The sequence below is a fragment of the Pseudonaja textilis genome, chromosome 4 (genome assembly GCF_049901715.1).
Source record: "Pseudonaja textilis isolate UNSWEBS1 chromosome 4, rPseTex1.2, whole genome shotgun sequence".
Lineage (NCBI taxonomy): Eukaryota > Metazoa > Chordata > Lepidosauria > Squamata > Elapidae > Pseudonaja > Pseudonaja textilis.
The window spans coordinates 47,873,181-47,896,777 of record NC_141993.1 but is presented as its reverse complement, the minus strand read 5'-3'; the positions used below and the strand labels follow the sequence as shown (position 1 = coordinate 47,896,777).

General features: G+C 35.2%; 1 protein-coding gene across 2 annotated transcripts in view; it reads left to right on the top strand.

Annotated features, from left to right (window-relative positions):
• SUFU (SUFU negative regulator of hedgehog signaling) overlaps nt 1-23,290 on the top strand; it is a 50,439-nt gene extending 27,149 nt beyond the window's left edge. Inside the window, exons 7-12 of one of the 2 annotated variants that reach the window (XM_026704684.2) lie at nt 320-476; nt 1,023-1,134; nt 6,504-6,638; nt 7,991-8,129; nt 19,482-19,550; nt 21,423-23,290. In XM_026704684.2, the coding sequence (XP_026560469.1) occupies nt 320-476; nt 1,023-1,134; nt 6,504-6,638; nt 7,991-8,129; nt 19,482-19,550; nt 21,423-21,512 (702 nt within the window). In that variant the 3' untranslated portion in view covers nt 21,513-23,290. The remainder of the gene's footprint in view (nt 1-319; nt 477-1,022; nt 1,135-6,503; nt 6,639-7,990; nt 8,130-19,481; nt 19,551-21,422) is intronic. The other variant, XM_026704685.2, reaches the window with a different exon arrangement.
• The last annotated feature ends 307 nt before the right edge of the window (nt 23,291-23,597 follow it).

Below are 23,597 nucleotides of genomic sequence, written 5' to 3'. Positions count from 1 at the left end.
TGCTTGGTGATAAGAGCATAGGCTTCATCATGCACAACTCCAGAAGTTCAATGCCTCCAGATAGGGCTGGAAAAAAAAGTCTCATGAAGCAGTGTAAGTGATATTACACTGGTCGGAGCTACAGTGTATTCTGGGTTTTAAGGCCATTGTATTCATTGGCACTGATTTGCAGCTGACTTTTGTGTGTTTAGAGCAGTAAAAATGGGTACTGCAGCTCTCAGTTTCTCAGACACTTAGCATTATAATAAAATATATGTAATAGATCCTGTAATGATAGAACTACGTTCTCAAATGTGTGCTTGTTTGGGATCCTTTTAAGCAGGACCGAGTTGATAAAGGGATTGAAACAGATGGCTCCAATCTAAGCGGTGTCAGTGCAAAATGTGCTTGGGATGACCTTAGCCGGCCACCAGAGGATGATGAAGACAGCAGAAGTATCTGCATTGGTACGCATCCTCGACGACTGTCTGGAAAAGGTAAGCTAAACTTTGATCACATCAGCCTTAAGGTTTATTTGGTCTTAATAGTTAAGGAACCAGGCTAAAAAGCAAGGGGCTGTGAGTTCAGTTCCCTCTGCCTTGGCCGTGAAAGCCTGCTGGGTGACTTTGGATAGTCAGTGTCTCTTGTCCCAACCCACCTCACAGGATTGTGAGGAAATACTGTGTGTGTGTGTGTAAATAAATTTAATGCCTGTGACTTTGTGTTAACTTTATATAACATTTTCTCAGGGATGAAGCCAGAGGATCAACATTGCTATTATATTCTATAATGCTTCATTCAGTGTTTTGTGACTAATATTTTCCAAAAATCATAATTTGAAATGTTATTCAAAGCTTAAGCTTTGTGAGTGTTGTTTATATTAAATAGAAACAAATCATAGTTACCAGTTTGCTTCAAGAAACTATGTTTTTTTATATACAGATGAAAAAGAAAGCATAGTCTTTGTTTTAATATTCCAATCTACTGTTTGAAAGATCACCTCATCTAGATTTAACTCTGTTTTTAAATTTCTGAATTTTCAGACACAGAACAAATTCGAGAAACTCTACGAAGGGGATTAGAGATTAACAGCAAGCCAATTTTGCCACCAATTAGTACTCAGAGGCAAAATGGATTGAACACTGACAGAGCACCGTAAGTCTTATAGATGAATCTTGAAGTGGGAAAGAATAAGTTTTTCTCATTTTTCTTAGGATAACAATGGGAGGAAAGGCTATTTTTGTATATAATATAATATTTATAATACAACTTTATAATATATTATAATTTAATGTTAATATAATATTGGTACTATACTTCAAATATATTTTATTTAACTGTGTATTTGCAACATTTTATATTTGCTTTTAACTTGGATACTTAAATTTAGAAACTACCAAAGTAGAATCTGATATATGGTATATAAAAATATGAAACAAAATAGTAAAAATAGCTTAAATAATCAAAGGAAAGCAAATAACAAATCATTTATAATTAGGGCAGTTGAAAAGAGTGAGTGGAAAACCTGGCTAAATAAAGAACATTTCAGTTTTTGCAAAAATACAGGTTTGGGAATGCTAATCTCTGTTTGATATTTATTCCACTGGTAAACATCATTAAATTAAAGTAGCATAAAGCAGAAATGACCTTAGAAATTATTTAATCTCTGCTCAGTGTAGAACCTTAGACTATGGTTTTAACTTATGTACATATGTATGTATGTACATATTTACGTACAGACAGACAGACAAACAGACAGACAGACATTTTATGTGGTAAGATGGGCAGACAATACATTTTTAAATGATTAAACAAATAAAATATCTCTAACCAATGATCCAGCGTCATTTTCAAGTTCACCAATGAAAGGGAACTCATTACTTCATGTTGCAGCTTGTTCTTCTGGCTGGCAACTTGTAAATCCAAGATGTTCCTCCTTGCATTTAGCCTGAGCCTGCTTACTTATAGATTTTACTACACTGGTTCTGATCCAGATTTCTGGGACAATAAGTCTACTGTCTTTTCTGTACTATAATATTTCAGGCATTTGAAGCATATCTTTATAAGAGAGAATGCTTGTCTTTATACCATAGTTATGTGAATATTGGCTAGCCTCCGTACAGTCATCAGAACATCAATATGAGGGTCAAACCCTGCCTAAAAGCTCAGAATCTAAAGATCAGAAGTTAAGAAAGAGAAATTGAATGAAAGGCTAAGCTATCTCACATTCTAAAATAAATGTGTTGACCAAGTTACTGTATAGCGTGAATTTGAGAATTTTCAAGTTATTAAACATCAGTCTAGCAAAATAAAAAGCATATATACCAGACAGGAGCATATTTATTAATATCAATAGCTGAGGTAGATCATATATGTAATTAATTTACACATTACTAGCTATATGGGATACATAAGAAGTAACTGCATTTGGGTCATGTTACTTGGTCTTTTGTGTACATTAGGTATACATGTTTCTCTCTCTCTCTCTCTCTCTCTCTCTCTCTCTCTGTGTGTGTGTGTGTGTGTGTGTGTGTGTGTGTGTGTGTGTGTATAAAGAAAAAAACAGAATTTAAGTTTTATTTTTTTATATTTCTCAGTTTCAAATGTTTCCTTGCCCTCTATAGAATATGAATAATAACATATTATTGTCCACAAGTAAACAAAGGATAGTTGTTTTCAAGTAAATTCGGAAATATGCGCTGTTAACAAATAGAGGTTTTTTTGTCTGTATCCTGAGTTGGCTGTTTGACTTATTAGCATTACATTAGATTCTGCACATTACTTTTTATAATGCTGATTATGAATGTCCAAGGATTACAGCCAAACTTTACAAAAAAGAAAAAAGAAGCATTGGCACCTTTAGAAGAAATTCCAGGTTGATATAACTAGAAAATATCTAAACAGTCTTTTCTGTCCTCACGCCTTTCTCTGTCATATTAACTCAGTAGGGACTATGTGCTCTCAGAAGTTACATAAAGTAAAGTGAACCAGTGGTGTATAGAATATGATGGCTGGGCTAATAGGCATAGATTGTTCTCCTTGGAAGAAGAGCTGGCTGGAACCTTATATAGTAAAAAGTTATTTTATTTTAGGTATGTTGTAGTATAACTTATAATTAGCATTTTATATCTTCTGTAACTTCATATCTCTAACTTTAATTATTGGTCCTCTGTTATAAAAGTAAACAAAAATTATCTGTTAAAATAGGGTTGGGCTAGGGTTAGGGCTGCAGACTCTTGTGTTAAGTAACTTTAATTTACTTTTTAGAACTTTTAATTTAAGTAACAGGTAGGCAGTGGAACATTGTGCACAAGTCCACTTCTCTCTGTTTCTGCATCAAATACCCCAGACAATAGATCTCATATAAATAGTCAGCATTTAAGGATAACTCCCCTAGTTTATTTTATTAGTAAGCTTTAATCTGTTAATCAATGCCTATGTTAATCATAGCAAATCTTAGTTTCTCCTTTACTTGGACTATAAGCAATTATTGAAACTTTGGTCTCTCAGATTCTTAGAATTTCAGAAAAAGTGTAGGATATTTAAACCGTGTAGCAAGCAGTTGGGTTTTTTTCCCCCTGGAGAATTTACATTGATTGCCTTCAAATGACATGGTTTATATCATCTGTCTCTAATATTGCAGGAGGATCAAAGACGGTTGAAAATTTGTTTATGTGACTATGACTCTGTTGCTTTCTTAGCAACAATAGAGATGTGGTTTTCCAGCAAATTATTAGCTTTGCTTCTGGTACCCAAATCCAGATATGAAGTTTAATACAGCAGCAGCTAACAGCAATACGGCTAACAGTGCTGTTGGTTCATCTTAATTCACAAGATGTAGAAACCAATTCAGGCTGTTAGTAAGAACAGAAAATGAAGGAAGAAATAGTTGAAAGTCAGCAAAAGTCACCTTGGTAACTGCTGCATTACACTCATTTAAAATGAAGAGACTTCAAACATTGACTACAAAAGAATTTAATCATCTAAAGAATTAATCTGACAACTGCCCACACTTACACCTCCCACAATCCTTCAATCACTCAGAATAAGGTTTAATCTCAGATTCCCTTCCAGTTCCATAAAATGTTAGATATGCAGTCTCATGCTGGGACATTTCCAGCATATTGCTCTCATTTAAATGCACCTTCTCCTTCCTAATATAGAAGTCATGGCTCTTGTCAGGTTTTATTCATTTCTTCCTGGATATAAGCTGAGAATCCATGAATTATTTGTGTTGGTTGAGTGGAGAATTTTATGTGGCAGTTTTTAAAATACATTAGTTAATGACAACCTGAGAAATTTTGTGTTAAATAGATCTGGTTAAGAGTACTTTATGTGTGTAAGAGCAAATGAAGATAAGAGATGATGACCATAAAAATGAAAATAACAGAAATAAGTAGAAATAAAACTGAAAACACCAGATATAAAACCTGTATTAAGCTCCTGCTTTCAAAGCTACATTTGCAGAGGAAAAAAAGCTGCAGTAATAACTTCTTTGACTCCCTCTTATTTTCCCTAACGTGTTAGAAATTCCATCACCCCCTCATCTAGGTTGTCTTCTTCCCCAGGACCATGCATGGTTTTCATTCAAGCTAAAAGAATGAATACTTGATTCTTTATTCAGCTTAGTGTAGGTTATTGAAAATCTTATATGTGGGTGGCCCTGCCAATACCCTTCATTCTTAAGAGCTGGCAAGGCAAAGAGAAGGCCTTCATTTCAGTTACAAAGAAAATGGAAAATGGAAAAACCCCTATAAACAGAAATCTTCAGCTGCAGGATCTAACAGATTTTAATGAAAGATGGATTTTAGGGAAGCTTGTCCCAGGACCATTATTTAGTCAAGAGGTAAAATTCAATAGAATGTGGTCAACTGAAGAAATTAGGCAGAATAACATTCAGAGCAAAACACTGAATTGGAAAGAAAGGTTTAATAATAGATTCATTTATTTCAAAAGTTAGAATTTCTTTATTTGCTAATACAAACATCCCCACTTAAGCCAATAGTTTCTTCGGAAAAAAATCAGATTATTAGGGTATAAGTATAGCAATTTATCTTGATGAAATATGTGACAAAACATAATGATTCAATACTGACTCCTGAAATTACAAACACATTTTTATATCGTACTTGGTATACTCTCAGTGCTAAGGATATTCTGTAGATTCAGACATACCAGCTTTTGTTCATAACCTTATTTCTAGGCAACATTTATTCTGAATGTGGAATTTGTTGGTCTGGTAGAGACCAGTTCTAAGCAAGATAATTTACCATGATCAAAAAACCATAACCATGTAATCATATTTAGATGATTAGGGGACTGGAGGCTAAAACATATAAACATATGGTTGCTGGAATCAGGCATGTCTAGTTTGATAGAAAGAAGGATTAGGGATGACATGATAGCAGTGTTCCAATATCTCAGGGGCTGCCACAAAGAAGAGGGAGTCAAGCTATACTCTAAAGCACCTGAGGGCAGGATAAGAAGCAATGGGTGGAAACTAACCAAGGAGAGAAGCAACTTAGAACTAAAGAGAAATTTCCTGACAGTTAGAACAATTAATCAGTGGAACAACTTGCCTCCAGAAGTTGTAATTGCTTCAACACTGGAAGTTTTTAAGAAAAGATTGGATAACCACTTGTCTGAAATGGTATAAGGTTTTCTGCCTAAGCAAGGGGGTTGGACTAGAAGACCTCCAAGGTCCCTTCCAACTCTGTTATTCTATTCTATATAGGATAACATTAACCATTAAGAAAATTCAAGTCCAGACTCCTTTTTACTAATAATATATAGAAATCCCAAGTAAATATGACTTAAATGAATTGTTACTTCCATTGGTTAGAACGGATTAGACTGATGTCTTTTTTTAAAAAATCACTAGCACAAGTTTCAGGGTTATCAAAAGTGCAGCTTTCCTGTGAAGTATTAAGTATACCCCAGACCCAGCTCTCAATATTCTTTTGCTGCTTTCCCCATCCAGGTAGTGCAAGGATCCAATCCATCCATGGCAGAACTGAAGTTACAGATAATAATTAATAATAAAATTATTATATTAAAAAAATAAAACAAGTTGGCAAAACTTCAGCAAAGGGGACTCTACACCAGGGATTTAGAGATGCATCCCATGTCTGCAATCACACTCACAATCAGGTCATGGATGAAACTGGATTTGTTACACATAGATCTGATATAGAGGCCACACATATCACATATTTTGTAAAATATGTTAAGTTTTAAAACCTAAGTATTGCTTCAGTAATTCTCTGCTTAAGGATTTACAATGCCAGTTTAGTATAGTGGTTAAGGCTCTGGACTAGAAAGCAGGAGACTGTGAATTCTAGGTCTCCCTTAGACATGAAGGTTGAGTGGCTTTGGTCAAATCACTCTCTCCCCCCAATGTATCTCATAGGATGGTGGTGGTGGTGAAAATAGGGGGCAGGAATATTAGGTGTATTCTCCACCTTGAGTTGACCCAAAATATATTTAAAAGGTGGGATAAAAATCTTATACATTCTTTGATTTAGGAGTCGTAAGGACAGTTTAGAAAGTGACAGCTCAGCAGCAATCATTCCTCATGAATTGATTCGCACAAGGCAACTTGAGAGTGTGCACCTAAAATTCAACCAGGAATCAGGAGCATTAATTCCACTTTGTTTAAGGTGAGTAGAATGTGAGTTTTCATACGAGGGACTGTAAGGACCATTCTGTTGTCTCTACATTACTGAGGTCTCTTCAACTAGATTTAAAAAGCTAAACTGAATATTACAAAGTATTTAACCATGTAATATATATATAAGCCTAGGGGTTGAGGAGTGCTATTCAGAGGGCACTCCATGAAATGAGCAATGTGCCCTTGTTCAAAATGTGAAAGTGCTGCATCTCAAAGATTTGGCATGATCCTCCAAGAGACTTATTGCTTTACTACAATAATTCCATGCAGATATTTTCCCTGAAAGCATACATATTCAAACAACAGGGGAGGACCTTGAAATGTCTGTTTAAAGCAGGGGTGTCAAACTCGCAGGCCGGTGTGTCACATGCTGGCCTCGGCCGCACCCAGTTTAGCAAAGGGGCGGGGAAATCCCAATACGTCACGTGACGATGCTGTGACGACGCGAGTTTGACACCCCTGTATAAAGTGTTTGTTTTGTGCAACCCACACCCTACTTCCTGCACTTGCACCTCAATCCCACTTTCTTCCAACTTGTGTGTGGCCTATGTGGGTATATTTTCTTAGTGTGTATTTTGGGGTTAAGAAAGCAAACAGGACTGTCTGGATTGCCATTGGTAACTGACGGTAACTGCATCATACTTTGTACAACATTGCTTAGCTACAGCAGTCTGGTCCTAATTGCCATTGTAATCTTAGGACTCTACATTTCAAGGTTTTGGTTAACTCTTACATGTCAAGTCTCAAATATCTGAACTGATTAATTCTAGCATATTATATTATGCTGTATAATCTTACCACAATGCAATATTGTATTTTGTTGTATAATTAGATTATTATATATTTTTATTTGAATTCCAAAATAGCGAATTTTTCTGGTAACCTTAGGAAATCTTCCAGAAATCTTCCACATATTATCTAAATTTGCTATTCAAATACTTTGTTTTGGTTTATGAAAAAGCATATATTACATTTAGATGGAATGTGTCTGGAAGAGAGAAATGTAGGTGAGATATAGAATTCCTTTCATTTAACTACATCTCTTTCGTTTCATCAGTCATTGTACTGTGAAAGTTTCTATGATACAAGTCATTGAGTTTGCAGTTTGTGTATATTGGAACTTAGATGAATTTTCTTTTTTTACCCAATCCACTAGAGCCTTAATTACTGTAGTCAAATTATAGTTGTTTCTGTCCCTCGTCTCTATTTCATTTTTTTATCTTGAACTTTAAAATTATGGGTCTAAAATATTATATGTATTGAGGAATATATATTGTGACAGAGTGGCACATGGGAGAGACCATATTGATTTGAAAGTCATTTTTTTGCTTATTGTTTCAGAGGCAGATTATTACATGGTCGGCACTTTACATACAAAAGTATTACAGGAGATACAGCAATCACTTTTGTATCTACAGGAGTTGAAGGGGCCTTTGCTACAGAGGAGCATCCATATGCAGCACATGGACCCTGGTTACAGGTATTTTATTTTTATATTTTGTATTTCTGAATAAGAACCAATTTCTCCCATTTTGTTTCAGATGCTTTAAGTTTTTAAATAATCATTTTTTGGTTTTGCTGTATTATTTTTAGGCAAAGAATGCTTTTGCATTCTTTACCATTTTTAAAAAGTATTTAGAAAGTGGAATTATAAGTAAAAAAGAAATGGCAGTTTTTAATACTCTTCTTTATGTAAACAGCAATTTTATCTTCCCAAATCCCAGAACATTTTGCAAACTGCATCCTCTAATTCTTTCCCCCACTACTGCAATGCAGTTGCCTTTGTAATCACTGTTGTTTTCAAACAGTATGCAGCAATTGAAAAGGCAAGGCTACAATATTTGAACCTATTAAAAACTCAAAAAGAATGTCAAAACAAGTAGCGTTGCAAAACATCTTCAGGATAGAATGAAGAGGCCTATTTTTAATTCTTCCTTCTTCACTTAGAAGAAACAATGGCAGATTTTTTAAAGTTTTCTAGAAAACTAGTTACGGTTCCACAAAACACACTACTACTACTACTACTACTACTACTACTACTACTACTACTACTACTACTTTCTATCTTTTGTTTTATATTTGATTAACTCTCAGAAATCCTTTGCACTGAATATGTTGCTTCATCTTTTGTAAATTCTTTCTGTTGTGACTTCTTGCATTTCCCAATCAAGACAGGAAGTAGAATTAAAACACAGGATAAAGTAACAGCAAACAGTCTTATGAGGAATTATTTGAAGTAATTGAATTATGGTGTATGTGTCTCACAAGATCCATATATTCCTAAGCTTTTTCTTTTCCAAAAGCCTAGAGTTTAAATATATAATTCCTATCTAATTTTAAAAGAAAATTTAAAAACCTTTTTGTGCAGCTATTTCTGATTTAAAACAGTTTCCAAAATTAAATTTACTTTTTTACTTTAAGCCCTTATTCTTCGCTCCTCTGGATGTCACAGTCAAATCTATAAATATTTCATATTTTAATATTGCCCACAGTTAATGGCCTGTTTATATTTTTGACTAGAGTGTCTGGTTTGTTTTCTATACACATTTTTCAAGTGCACATTTATGGTAGAGATTCAACAGTAGGTCCATGTTCTGGTTATGTTTTCTGTAGCTTTACCTGTATTAGCACAAGGGATTGCCACTTAGTATGTACAAATACATATAGCAGTAGAGATTTTTCATAATAGCTAAAAGATAGTCTGAAATGGTTGGCTCTGGGTGCTCTTTTCTTGAAAAGCTATCTTAATAGGTTTTACACACCTCCTGACAATGCTAGTCTTTAATTTAGATAGAACTTTGGTATACATGGCAATATATCAAAGCAGTAATAAATGTAAGTTTATCATCATCAAAGGAGCCAAGAACAAACAGAATAACAAAGAAAACAGCATACATTTTGACATACGAGAAATAAGTTGTTCAGCAAATAGTTTCTTCCTATGTCTAATTATGGCGGGGGGAAAAATTGGCTGTAGCCAGAGTCACATTATTGTATAAAAGAAAATTTACATATACATGGTTTAAATTGCTCATTGAAAAATCAATAAAAGGGAAATAATGGTGTCTTTCTGATCAATATACAGTGGAATCTCAGGTCGCAAACACTTCTGTCCGCAACCAAATTGGGTTCCGACCAAAAAATCCGCCTGATTTTTCTACCCAGCGAATAAACAGATTCCCTTTCTGTACTGATTTCCCCTTCCACGCATGCGCAGTCCACACAATTTTTTGTCCATGCATGCGCAGTCAGTTGTGCTTCCGGTCACGACCAAATCGGGTTGTGACCGTAGTCCTGGAACAGATTATGGTTGTGACCCGAGGTTCCACTGATGTCCACCATCCAAACATATGTGCTCTATAGACTCTATTTCTGAGTAATTTTCAGGTCTGGTTAATAGCAATAGCACTTAGACTTAAACACTGCTTTATAGCCCTTTACAGCCCTCTCTAAGTGGTTTACAGTCAGCATATTGCCTCCATGTTATATAAAGGCATGTATCTCCTTAAAGGTTGTTTTACATTCTGACAATGTTAGCAGAGACTAACAGGGCTTAGTGAATGATATTAAATTTTACTTCCAGAGATTTGGATGTCTGTCTCTTTTTACACACACACACACACACACACTAATTAATTGCAAATTGAGTATAGGCCAGCAGTTGTGACATGACTGCAAAGCAGCCTAATTCTGAATTAGAGGTAGAAAGTATTTCCACTTTGAGTACTGTGTCCATTCTATGTATCAAAGTTTAAGAACATTTCAGAGAAATTGGAACAAGTTCAGAAAAGGGCAGCAAAAATAATTAGAGGATTAGAAATATAGGCTTTAAGAGATGAGTATAGTATAGTTAGTTTTGAGAAAAGACAGTTGAGAGATTCATATAGAAAGTCAAGATCTATACACTTTCATTCAAAATGTAGAATCTAGAATTCTAGATTCGGCTTACAGAAAATCAAATTTTGATTTTAAAAAACCCTTCCTAATAGTAAAAACAATTTGTTAGTGATGTCAGTTATCCAAAGGGTGGTAAGGTTCTCTTTATTCAATTATGTTCAAGCAGACACTAGAAAACCATCTGTCTGATGGTTCTTTAATTTGGATTTCTGCACTAAGCAGGGTTGGACTTTTGATGGTCTAAATGTCACCTTCCAGCCCTGTAATTTTATTATTCTGCTGGTAATACTACTCCTTCATAATGATTTGCAGAATGTGGTTGGATTTTGTGTCACTTCTTCAAATCTCTCTTAAGTAATTTTAGCCATTTATGGAAATGGAAAAATGGTAACAAGCACATTCCATTCTTGCCATTACTAGTTCCATTATATACTCTACTATTTGCTTAAACAGGTTTAGAAATGATTTAACATATTGTGCACTAGGCCTGTTCCAGTAAGGAGATCTGGAAGTAAACATTTCACAGTTAATGGCTTTCCCAGAATTTGTGACTTTATATATTTCCTGCATGTCAAGCAAAGTATCCTATTTTCTTCTAGGTGCCATAAGAAGCTTTAAAAAAAAGAAGGTGGCAGCTTGATTCTAGAGTGTCTTTCTAAACAGCCTATATTTTTAATTTTAAAAAGAAACAGTTTTACATTTTTATTTTTAAGTAAGCATCTTGGCTCTTTTTGCCTAACTAACTTAATGATTAAGATTAGTTGTGCATAGGAGAATAATCTCTACTTCATCCAGCAGGTTTTTATGGTTCCCGGAAAGTAAGCTCACTTGTGAGGAAAGGAAACTTGCAGTTAAGAAACAGTAGGTTTACATTCTTCACCAATGGATAGCTCAGGTTCTTAAAGCCCATTGCATGAAATAAATATATTCAGCCCTCCCTGTATGTTCTAAGGCAATGAAGTTTTCTGCAACATCTAGATTGAAATTTATTGCATAGAAAGCAGCAGAAGTTGTGGCACTTTTGAAAACTAGCAGTTTTAGGATTGATATTTATGTACTAAAGTCTGCTTTTTGGGATATATGTATATATGAATGAAACAAATGAAATTGTTATCAGTAAAAAAAATTATGTAAAACTTTTAAGATGCATAAAAGAACATTCATATACAGTTATATTAATATGTGCTGGAGAAGAAATCAGCTATTAAGATAATTCAGTTACATCTTTATCTCTATATACAAATAAACAATAATTGTTACACATTTCAACATATTTCCCTCTGGCTTATTACTGCCCAGAGTTCACTATACACTATCCTTTGTCCCTTATTCATTATTTTTCCAGTATGACAAACAATTACAGTAGACCTAACTTATTGATTGTTATGTAGCAGTTATGTAGCAACAGTTCAAACTTATGACAATGCTGAAAAATAACTTCATGACCAAGGTGCTAATGTATGACCTTCACAGGGACCATGAGTTTAATCCCACCTTAGCCATGAAAGCCAGTTGGATGACTTTAGGCCAGTCACTCACTCTCAGCCCAACCCACATCAAAGGATTATTGTTATAGGCAAAAAAGGAGGAGAAAGTTATGTTGGATATGTTCACCACCTTGACTTCTTTGCAAAAATAATAATAAAGGTGGGGTATAAATATAAATATGTCTTTCTCTTTCAGTCATGTGTTCATCATGAAGTCAGTTTGTACCTGATGTCCTGTGCCTAACATTTGTTTCCTTTCTCTCCCCCCCCCCCCCAAATAGAGTGGAGAGATTAAACAAGCAATCTCTTTCTAAACTGCTTTTCTCAAGTTAACTATTAATATGTTTGTTAGCTAGCTGCTGCTGCCTGCGACTGACAAGATTTTAATCATTTTCACTTTCGTTGCCCTCCTAATCAGCCTGGGGCTTGGAGACAAAAGCATATTAAGCAAACATAGTCATTAATGTTTCTTTTCTTTCTTTTCAATGGGTATTCCCCATCGTATGCCTGCTTACTCTCTTTTAATCCCTTCCTCTCAAATGAATGTAAATGCAAACATTAATTCCCTTCTTGTTGGTTATCCCAGCACCAGGGGGAACATTCCAAAGGGTAAAGGCAAGGAAAGCTGAAGTAAACTCATAGCACAATTGTAATCAAGTGATTTTCTACTTAGTGGCCACATCATTTAATGACTGTATTGCTAGTCCCAACTGTCGTTGCTAAACAAGGACTACCTGTAATGGTTCAATTTACTGCTGCGTTTACTGTATTGCAAAACAGAATTTGTATGTCAACTTTTAACACATGTAGCATATATTGGACTCTCCTTTTAAAATTAGTTTAAAAATCATTTTATTCTTTTTATTCAACATTCTTTCTTTCAGATTGTAATGGCAGGTTGAAATATCCTCCATTGTTTTCTGATTTATCATTTCCAATCTTATATTTGAATTATCTTTTTCATAAGCGCAAAAATATATATCATACATAGAAAACAAACAAATTGCTGGTAATTGATATCATATCACATAGCAGGAAATGTATAGAGTAGTTATTTTGTGTTATTGTAGTTGTGTTACACTGTATCTTCTAATAGTGTTGCCAATTCTACCTTTGTATTCACTGAAGTATTTAGGTTGGTTATAGAGCTTGGGCCTTGTTTTTTTTTTATTTTAAAGGCCTTCCTAAACAAAAGAGGCAAAGTAATATTTTAATGTATCTTTGTTGAAATAAGCACAAGACAAAAGAATACTTGTCAAAGGTTTTTGAATCAAAAAATATATGATGAAAAAAACAATAACTTTGCCTATTTAGGAAACTAACCTTATGATCAATTAAATCATGGGATTTACCATATCTTCAGGAGGAAAAACATTATAAGGATTAGTAAAAAATAATGCAGTTTTCCATGTTTCTTGGCCATTTAAAAAGTAATATCTTCTTCTAAGCCATTTATACTAATATATCCTTTTGTTTTGAAATACATCATTATTGAGAACCAAAGCTTTGTTCAGATATTAATAATGGAGTGTTTATTCAGTGACAGTAGCAAAGATATGTGTTTCCTGACCAAACAGGCAAACTGACGTTGGTAGATTCGCTGCTTCCCCATTGGTTTCCTCATGATATTTTTCATTCAAAAACGCATAGGAAAAAATGACGGAATTTTGTGCAGATACGTCAGCACTTTGATTGTTATTGTGTCTGTTAACATCATTTGTTTCTAATAAATTCCTGTGTTAGATTAGGATGCTGTCTAAAAGCAAAACTGTTCTTTCACTCATAGCTGTAAGTGCAGGATCCATTGCTCAAAATGACCAGTATATTCTTTATGGTAACTTAAATGTATTTTAACTGGGAGCTGATCATGACAAGTGATATGATCAGAAATAGAGTATGTTAATACTCTGGTCTTTTGCTGTATGAATAGGGAAAGCCCCAACTTTCTGCAATATCAGTTCTAGCAATACTTCTTTTATTAAAAGTTTAGAGATTTTCCATTTATTTCTCAGGTTAACTTTTGGCATCTATGCTATTGTTTTCTGAATACAGTCAGTCTTGGACCTATATCCATTTGTTCAGCAACTGTTCAGTGTGATGATGGTGCTGAACGAATAATGGTTATGAGCAGTACTTGGAGTTCCAGGCTGTACCAGCATCCCATGGGTCATGGGATTGCAGCCTGGGTGCTTGGCAAGTTGTTTATACTTACCACCAATTGCTAAGTGCTTGCATCACTTGATCGCCATTCACAACCAGAAAGTCAGGGAGGAAACTGGCAGGGATGGTCACAAGTCTCCTCGTTGGTGCACCCTCACCCAGCCCCTGTGCACTGGCTCTGACCAGTCATTCACCCATGCACATTTCCCCAAACCGCACTGCACCCCATGCAATCTCCCTGACCCGAATAGCATCTCTTGCCCTGTTGCAAGATGAGGGGTAACCTGTATGTTAATGGAGTTTTCTGTTTTTCTACTATTTTTACACCCCCATAGTTAATCGTTTTATTGAAAATCATTTTTTTAAAAAATGCTCACAAAGTATCAAGGGGCCAATGTTTAATTTTTTGTATATTGGCCAAAAAGCCCCTTTAATCACTATTTGTCCCATTTATCTGTTGGAAGACCCTATTTCTGGTTGCTGAACCCTTTGGAAGGACAGCATATAATCTTTCTACTGTCAAGTTGAATAGATTTAATTGGATTTCGGTAAGAATTTTAAAAGAAGCATCTAATCTTTTTTCTGAAAGCTATATATGAATTCAGTATGAAGATGTGTTTTTCTCTGATTTTTTTTATCAGATTGTACTACTACAGTACTCTAGTATGGTTAATATATTGAATGTTTGTAAAGTCAATCCCTTCTGCCTGTAAAGAACAAAGAGTTTTCCCAGAGATGCACAACTCTATGTTACGAGCTCTGTAATCTAACTCTGTATAATGAGCCATGAGTTCCCTGCCTCACCCAAATATGCTCCAAGTGGATTCTTGCTCTCATACTCTATGAGTTATCCCTTTCTGCCCAGGAGACACTCCACAAAGGCCATGTAATCTTTAGCAGCTGTACATGACATATTTTCCTGCAGTAATTATGCAGGGTGACAACTTGAACTCGGTCATCTGCTTTTATAAAACATATTGGATGCTTGATTCCCATGAAGTGCTTCATTCATTAGGCAGACTTGGTTAACTTGCTGATGTGATTTCCTAAATCTACCAACCCAAAATTGAATAATATCTCTGTGATTCATAGAAATCAAGATGAAAGGATCCTGTTGCTTATCTGCAACTATTGCTTCTGGAGTACTGATCTGTACAATAGTCTTTTCCAATTGAGGCTGTTATATTAAAATACGTATTTATTTTCCATCCTCTCCTTTTTCCCCCCAGCCCCATTTAGCCAATATGACTGCCTAGGAGAAGGGTATGGGGTCCACCAAAAGTTTCTTATTCCTGGAATATCCTGGATCAGGCATTGCAAGATGCATAAGCCATATGTATGAATTTGTATATAGGATCTGCATATATTTATAGGCAATCAATGAAAGAATTTCAGTTACAACTAAGCTATAGTTCTTCTGCATTATAAAGCAAAGTATCTCAAAATATAAGTATATCTTCATACATTAAAATACATTGATAGCTTGATTTCTCAGGTTTTGCAGTTATAGTGAATTAGTTCAGAAAATTTGCCCCATTATCTCAGCAAGACCAACAGTGAATTTTAAAAGTAGTAATGAATTCTATAAATTTAAATCATAGATTTCAAAAGGCAAGTCTTACTTCTTATATAATCATTGACAGCCCTTTGGTGTTCCAAAATTTGGATCAAGCAATATGAAACACAGATTATTTTTTTTAGAGTATTTGGGTTTCAGGGAAGTCTGTTAACGAACTATAAACATAAGCAGAGATTGATGCTTCCATAATGTATATTCTGCTGTAAACCATCTGTAAGAAGCTACTGGAAAAGAGCATCTGGAAATTCAAAGTATTTTACTCCCAATACGCTAACAGCTCTTCACTTATATTGCCACCCTGGGTGAAATAAGCTTTTTATCCACCTTCAGCCAATGCACCGTTTGTGACCCTTTCTGCACAAGGGGGATCTGGCTACAGTGACTTAACACAAGCTTCTGCAGTTTGTTCCAGGGATGGGATTCAAATTTTTTAACAGCCAATTCTGTGGATGGGGCTTAGTTGGTGGGCGTGGCTTGGTGGTCATGTGATTGGCTGGGTGTGGCCAACTCAATATCACTCACATCGAGGCGCGCATCTCCTTGCCTGGCATCTCATGAGTGTGGGGATGCTGCAACAGTCGTAAGTGTGAAAAATGGTCATAGGTCACTTTTTTCAGTGCCATTGTAACTTTAAATGGTCACTCCACACAAGCAAAGTACCAGCAAAGGAGGGGGGAAAAACTCCAGAGATGTTCCTGAGACAGGAAGTCTAGTCCTGCCAAGAATGTAATAAGGGTTAACGGAGAGGCAGTTTCTGTAAGCAACACCAGAATGTTTCCTTCCTGCCTTCCTTACAGGATTAGGCCAGTAATTTCTTCTAACAACTGGTTCTCCGAACTGCTTAGAATGTTAACAACGGGTCTAGCAAATAGGTGAGAACTGGTACAATCCCACCCCTGGTTTGTTCTTCATAGAGCTGCTCCTATGAAGTGATCCAAATGTAGCCCCTAGCATGAAGACAGGGATTTATGTGTTTGATCATTTTACATCTCTGCTGCAAGACCTGCAGTGGCTACCTGTGAGGTTCCAAGTTCAAATCAAATACTGCCTATGGCACTGCCTGCTCCAATATGAGTCAACCAGACCAAGGTAGTCCTTACAGGAAAGGCTGCTGATTTTCTCCCATTTTTTAATGAAGTGTGCTAAAGCCAGAAAACTACTCTTCCAAAGGGCTTTTGGAATTGAATGTTCATAATCTTTTGCTTTATGAAGTCCAATTATCTTAATTATTTTGTTTGTTAATCTGTTTTTTTAATAAACCAAATTAATATGTTACATTATTATGGATTGATTTTAGGTTTAATATTGGGTGTTATATAACTTTGTATCTCCTTTATTATTGTGAGCCATTGGATTAGATTGCACATGTATAATAATTGTTGTTTTGTAACGGGCACATATTATTCAGTCAACATTGTAGACAAAGACTCAGAACATTTTTGATAGAACCATCACTGAAAACAGCAAAGTGAATTTAGTAGTTGGGAAATAAACTGTCAAATTTCCTTATGGATTAGCAATTAAGAACAAGAAAGAGCAAGCAAAAATTATCTTTACAATGGAAAAGGATAAATAGTTGTGTGAGTGCGACATATACCAAGTGTATTGGGTATCTTAGGAAAGTACAAGTAATGCTCACAGGTCTGCATTTCAACCTCATTGTAGAGTTGAGAAAAATACAGAAGGGGACAACTAAAATGGTCATAATATTGTAACATTTTCCTGATAAAGAAAGCAGAATATATTAGGGCTATTACATTTAGGGGAAAAAGGAAAAGATACAGAGCAAAATAGATAAACGAATTTGTTGACAGCAGATTGAGAAAAGATAAAAAAGTATAATATAAACCAAAGCTGTTTTGTAGAATTACGTGGCTTTGAAAAATTTATGGAAGATAGAGTTGTCAATCAATATTAGCCATGACAGTTAAATGGAACCTCTTAATACAGTGATAGTATTTCTCTAGATCCCAGTTTCAAGGGGACAAATAGCAATTCATGCCCTGCTGCAGGCATTCCTGGAGCCCATTTTCTATATACAATTGGTCATGCTTTAACAGACTTTCAGAATCCTTGATTTACATGTTTTTCTCTTGCTCATTTGACTGGCAACATAAATCCTGGTGTTTCTTTGTCTTTTCCCTCCTTGGTGGGAAGAATCTGAAGAGAATTTATGTGGGCATTTGGCTCCAAGAAACACAGAAGCATCTCTGAAGCTGCCTTATAACACAGAGGCTTCTTCATATGATTAAGCCAAACATGCGGTTTTTAATCTTTTTTTCCTCAACTTAGAAAGGTTGGGGAAAGACAGACACTATACATTGCTCTGTGTTGTGTTTCCATATTCAAGTATGTTGTTTGAATAGAGCTGTATACAAAACACTGTCCTAGCCCAGGTAACTGAGACTTTGATAATCAATTTTTCAAGGAAAGCACCCCATGTGAACACTTTTTATGAGACTTTTTTCATCTTTGCAAAAACTAGGGTGTGTTGCAAGATCTTCATATAAAGGCAGAACTACAGGTAAAGAGGAATTAGTTGAGTAATCGTGATAGGAGGTATTTGCACAATTTACCTGAGTTGTGTTTTTACATTTCAAAAGTTCCATAGCACATGCTATTTGATATTCTTTCATAGTTACAGACTAGTTTTGAAAATGTATGAAACAGTAGTTTGGCCTGTGTTCGTTGGGGTATTTTTTCAAAATTACTTCAAATATTTTTTTCTATGCATTGGAAAAATAAATTGGCTTTCTTTCCATGATATTCTGTAGCTACATGGTTTTAAATATTCTCACCACATGCTGATGAGTTTGAAAAAGAAAACCTGGAAAATGTGAAATAGCAGCTTGTGATATGATTTGCTACAAATGTCACCTTTAATGATCAAATGTATGTAATGTCTATTTGTAATGTGGTGTCACCACTGCAAGAGCAGTGCAGAAACTAAAGAGTTTTGAGACAAGTATAGTTAGCTATTGCTTTGTATACATTTCAATAAAAGCCATGGTAGCCTGAGATTTTTGGGGTTTGAAGTCCAGACATCTTAAAGTTGTCATGATTGAAAAACACTTCCAGTGTATATGAGCAAGAAACATGAGGTCTTGTGTTGCTGTTCCTCTTCATCTTTGTGCATTTGTTTAAATTGCCTTTTGAAAGAAGGGTGAAGATGCATCCAGACATCCAGTGACTGCAGATTAATTCCTGAAATTTTGAACATGGTTTAATGAAAAAAAAAATCCTATTGACAAATTCAAATTAAGCATTCTCTTGTCTCCTGTCCCCCGCCCCTTCTCTCCCTCCCTCTCTCTCTTTTTCCCCTTCTCCCCCTCCCCCTCTCACCCCCACTACCCTTTTCCCTCTTCTTACTCATATGTTAAAAAATAGGTACATCCATTGCATTACTTACCTTCTCATACAATATGATGTTTCTTTACAATTCTTAGATCTTTACCCTTTCTGAATTGACGTTTTATTTGGCACAGGAAATATTGGTATCATATAGATGGATTCCATAATAATTGCAGGTAATATAGGAGGAAGCAAATAATTACCGGAGGAAGTAAACTGACTTCCCAAGCCTTTATGAATTACAGGATGAGCAACATGGAACAGTGCTCTGAAGAATAGAATGGTCTGCTTCTTGGCAATTACAGTAAGTGTAACTTGGTGCATAAAAGAATAAAAGTTATTTTTCTCACTTTTGCAGATCTTACTTACAGAAGAGTTTGTGGAAAGAATGCTGGAAGACCTAGAAGATCTGAGTTCTCCAGAAGAAGTAAGTTTATTTAATCCAAATACCTAAAAAGACATTATTTACACAGTCTTTGATTTACAACACATTTACTGACCACATTTGAAGTTACAATAGCATTAAAAATGTGACATGACCATTTTTCACACAACTGTTGCAGCATCCCTATAATCACACGATCAAAGTTCAGTTGCTTGGCAATCAACTCATATTTATGTCAGTTGCAGTGTCCTGAGATCATACGATTACCTTTTGTCATCTTCTGACAAGCAAGGTCAATGGGGAAGCCAGATTCACTTAACAACCATGTTACTAACTTAACAGCACATTAATTCACTGAACAACTGTGGCAAGACTGTAAAATGGGGTAAAACTCAGTGTCCCACTTAACAACAAATTTTGGGCTCAGTTGTAGTTGTCTGTTGCGGACTACCTGCATATCTTTGCTTGTGTATGTAATTTATATAACTTCAACATCAACATTTGGAATTCTTTGCTGAATAAAGTTGAAGAATTAAGATGCTCCTTCAGTAGGGACTTTATGCTAAATTGACATTTCTCCAGGTACTTTTTTTGCCATGTATCCTCCATTCCTTGAAACATTTTCCCCCTTTTATCGTAATTTGTAAATCTTTAAATGTATTACTTCAATGCAGGTTTCATTGAAATAATATTTATATACTATGATTAAAAATTATGAACATTCTGTTACTTAGAAAACTTAAAAAGTGTTGAAATTGAGACATCCTGTTTTCTCTAAAAGATCCAGTACTTTGCTCAGAGGATAGTGCTTGAGTTCTCCTTTGAAGTTTTTGTTGTACATGCTTTTAGATTAATTGACCTTTAACTTAACAGATTTTTCCCATGGAATCATTTTAACTATTTTTATGAACATCATACAACTCCCCTCTCAAGTTTTTTTTATAAAAGCAGTGGGTAAAAACAGTAAAGACATCATAGCTGTCTTGTACTATACACTTACTATAATGGGATTGGAGAGGGAGAGTATTTTTCCATGGGCTCCTTACACAAATGTTTTCTTGTTCCCTTCTCACTGTTCAGTTCCTGTGGGTTCCTTATCTTCCAAATCGCAATAGCACTAGCATTTATATTTATATACCGCTTTACAGCCCTCTCTAAGGCTGAGTCAACCTTGAGCCTGGTGAAATTTGAACTGCCAAATTGCAGATAGCCAGCTGTCAGTGGAAGTACTGCACTCCTAACAACTGCACCACCGTGGCTCATAATGCATAAGCTGCATAATGTCTGTTAAAATTGGCAGGATCATGAATTCTTGTTGTAAATTCTTTATTGGCCAAGTGTGATTGGACACACAAGGAATTCGTCTCCAGTGCATAAGCTGTCAGTGTACATACAAACATACAAAAGTGATAAGTCATAGATCATGTATAAAATCTGGTTTAAAAATCCTTATTTGCTTGTTAATCTAATATCTTTTCATTTGCTCCTGTATTATATAATGATATAAAGTATCTTGAAAATTTGAAAAAAAAAATTTCTCACATGAAATATTATTTATGCAATTTTGGTTTCTGAATATTCACTTCTGTTACTATCAGTAGCTTCTTCTTAATTTTGTTATTTTTATGGTCTTCAAAAAAACAGGCCTTTTTTGTATTGAAACAAGCCTCTTTTTCACTTATTGATCTATTTCTTCCTTTATTGTCTATTTCTATAGGTAAATATCACGTAGGTAGCAATTTCTTTCATATAACTGTTTTATCACTTCAGAAGAGATCACTTTTTAATATAATTCTACAGAGAAATTATAAAATATTATCTTCACATTTTGTTTTTCTTCCCAGAAATTGTACTTTTATTCATCCTAGATTCTAGCAATTTCTATAAGTACTAACTGATTTCTTTGTTTTTTAGTTCAAGCTTCCAAAGGAATATAGTTGGCCTGAAAAGAAACTAAAAGTCTCCATCTTACCTGATGCTGTATTTGACAACCTACTTCATTAAAGACAGCTGATGCCCACAAGCAGCAGCTTATTGTTTATTGCTCAAGGACTAATGGGAGCATTGAGTAGAGTAAAAGTTGGTCTCGACAATGTTGCTGCATAACTACAGCAGAAGAGAGGTTACTCAACAACAGTTCAGCCAGAAAAGTTCATGTCTGGTTTTCTTCTTTTTCGTCATGGCTGAACTCTGAGTATCTGCATATATATGAATGAGTACAAGAGTTAGACAGAGGAAGAAGTATTCCATTATGAGTAGCAGCTGTTATACATCTTCCACTGTCTTAACTGGCTCTAGAACTGCCTGCTGCCACCTTAGTTCAGGGTTTATATTCATCTGCATTTATTGTACACATTTTTCACCTGTAAACACATAATTATTAATTTGATGTTCTCCATAATGCCAAACTTCTTTTGTTAGCCAGGCTTCTCCTTTGGCAGAATTATTCCTTTAATGCAAGTTGCAATTCCGAAAAGAAAGTGGGATTCTCCACATGTATTGGGAGTAAACAGAGTAAAAAATTACTCTATTATCTTGGCCCCAAGCATTTCTTGTGGTTCAGCTGCAGTGAAGTTGGGCAGGTGGGTTTGGTCTCTTAGCTCAAATTAGTTGAGTGTAGCTGAATTTTAGAACCGAAATTTTGAGCCCTGTAATAAAATGATCCTGTCATTTGCTTTTCTGTAAAGAATGGATAATTCATTAGTAAGATAACATCCCAAAACACTTTAATAATAATATCAGCAACAACTTCCAAATTGAGCCTGTGAATATTAACAGATTTAGAAAGAAACCTAACTGTAATTCAGTTGGATTATTTCTAAATAAATGTATGTTAAATTATAAGTTTTTATATATTACTTTGAGAATGTTTGGCAACAATAAGCTCCCCCAACCCTTTTCAGACACTTTAATTGATAATATAACCGTAAGTTATTGGATTATAAAGCATATTAAATAATTGCTCTTATTTCTTTTACTAATGACCAAGCAAGAAATATGAGTGATTAATTTTATATGTTTTTCTCATTGAACTCACTGAGCTATAAAATGAGTTAATGGCTTGTCTTATTTGTATTAGCACTGTTAGCACTTCTGTTTTTATGAAAATTCCTGATGCTGCACTCTTTCTGAAAAATTTCCACCAACTCTCTGTGTTTCAGCTCCTAGAGGTGCCCAAGAGCCTGTTATCTTATATCAGCTTTGGAACAAAGCAGTCTAAAACATTTAAGTTTTGTTAAAACCATGTTCTTACTTTTTATTAATGTAATAGAAAGCCTTGAATTTGCTCTGATGAGAATTAATTGAATCAGACCTCTCCAGAAATTGTAATTCACATAGAAGTCTAAATTGTTTTTGAACTATGTGAAAATATGTGTTTTTCACAACAGGGGTCCCCAATCCCCGGGCTGCAACCCACTACTGGGCCATAGCCTATTCTTAATTGGGCTACATGAGTGGCTGGCCAGAGCATGTGCATGTATGCGCAATAACTTGCGCGAAAAGTGGGCTCACCCACATGTGCACCCGGCTCATGGAAGTCAAGCTGTGTTCCAGTCTACCATTTGTGCAAAGTCTGGGTGTGTGCACCGAGTCGCCCCAAGCCGGGCCGGCAAGCCGCAAAGGTTGGGGACTGCTGTTTTACAATCTACAAATATTCAGTGGTCTTCATCTGCAACTCAAAGGCTAGGTTAGAATCCCATTGGACAAAAAAAGGGAAAACTTTTTTATGCAATGACATTTTGGGAAAAGAGAGAAAAATATACAATAAACATGAGCTGGACTTTATGCATTGTGAAATACTGTATTGTCAGTAGAGTTTTTGGATACTGTGATGTACTAACCTATTCTAATATTCAAGATCCTAAAGCAAGAAGGCTTTGGAATCTGTAACATAAGTGAGAGTCTTTTGAAGAGCCTAGTTCATACTTTGTTTTTAGTAGATATTTAAATAAAATTAACAATGTTAAATTAATAATAGAAGATTGCAAAGATGTACAGCGCTAATAGTAAGATTCTCTAGAGCAGGGCTGTAAAACTCACAGCTCACGGGCCGTATGCATCACACACTGGCCATGCCCACGCCCGGTT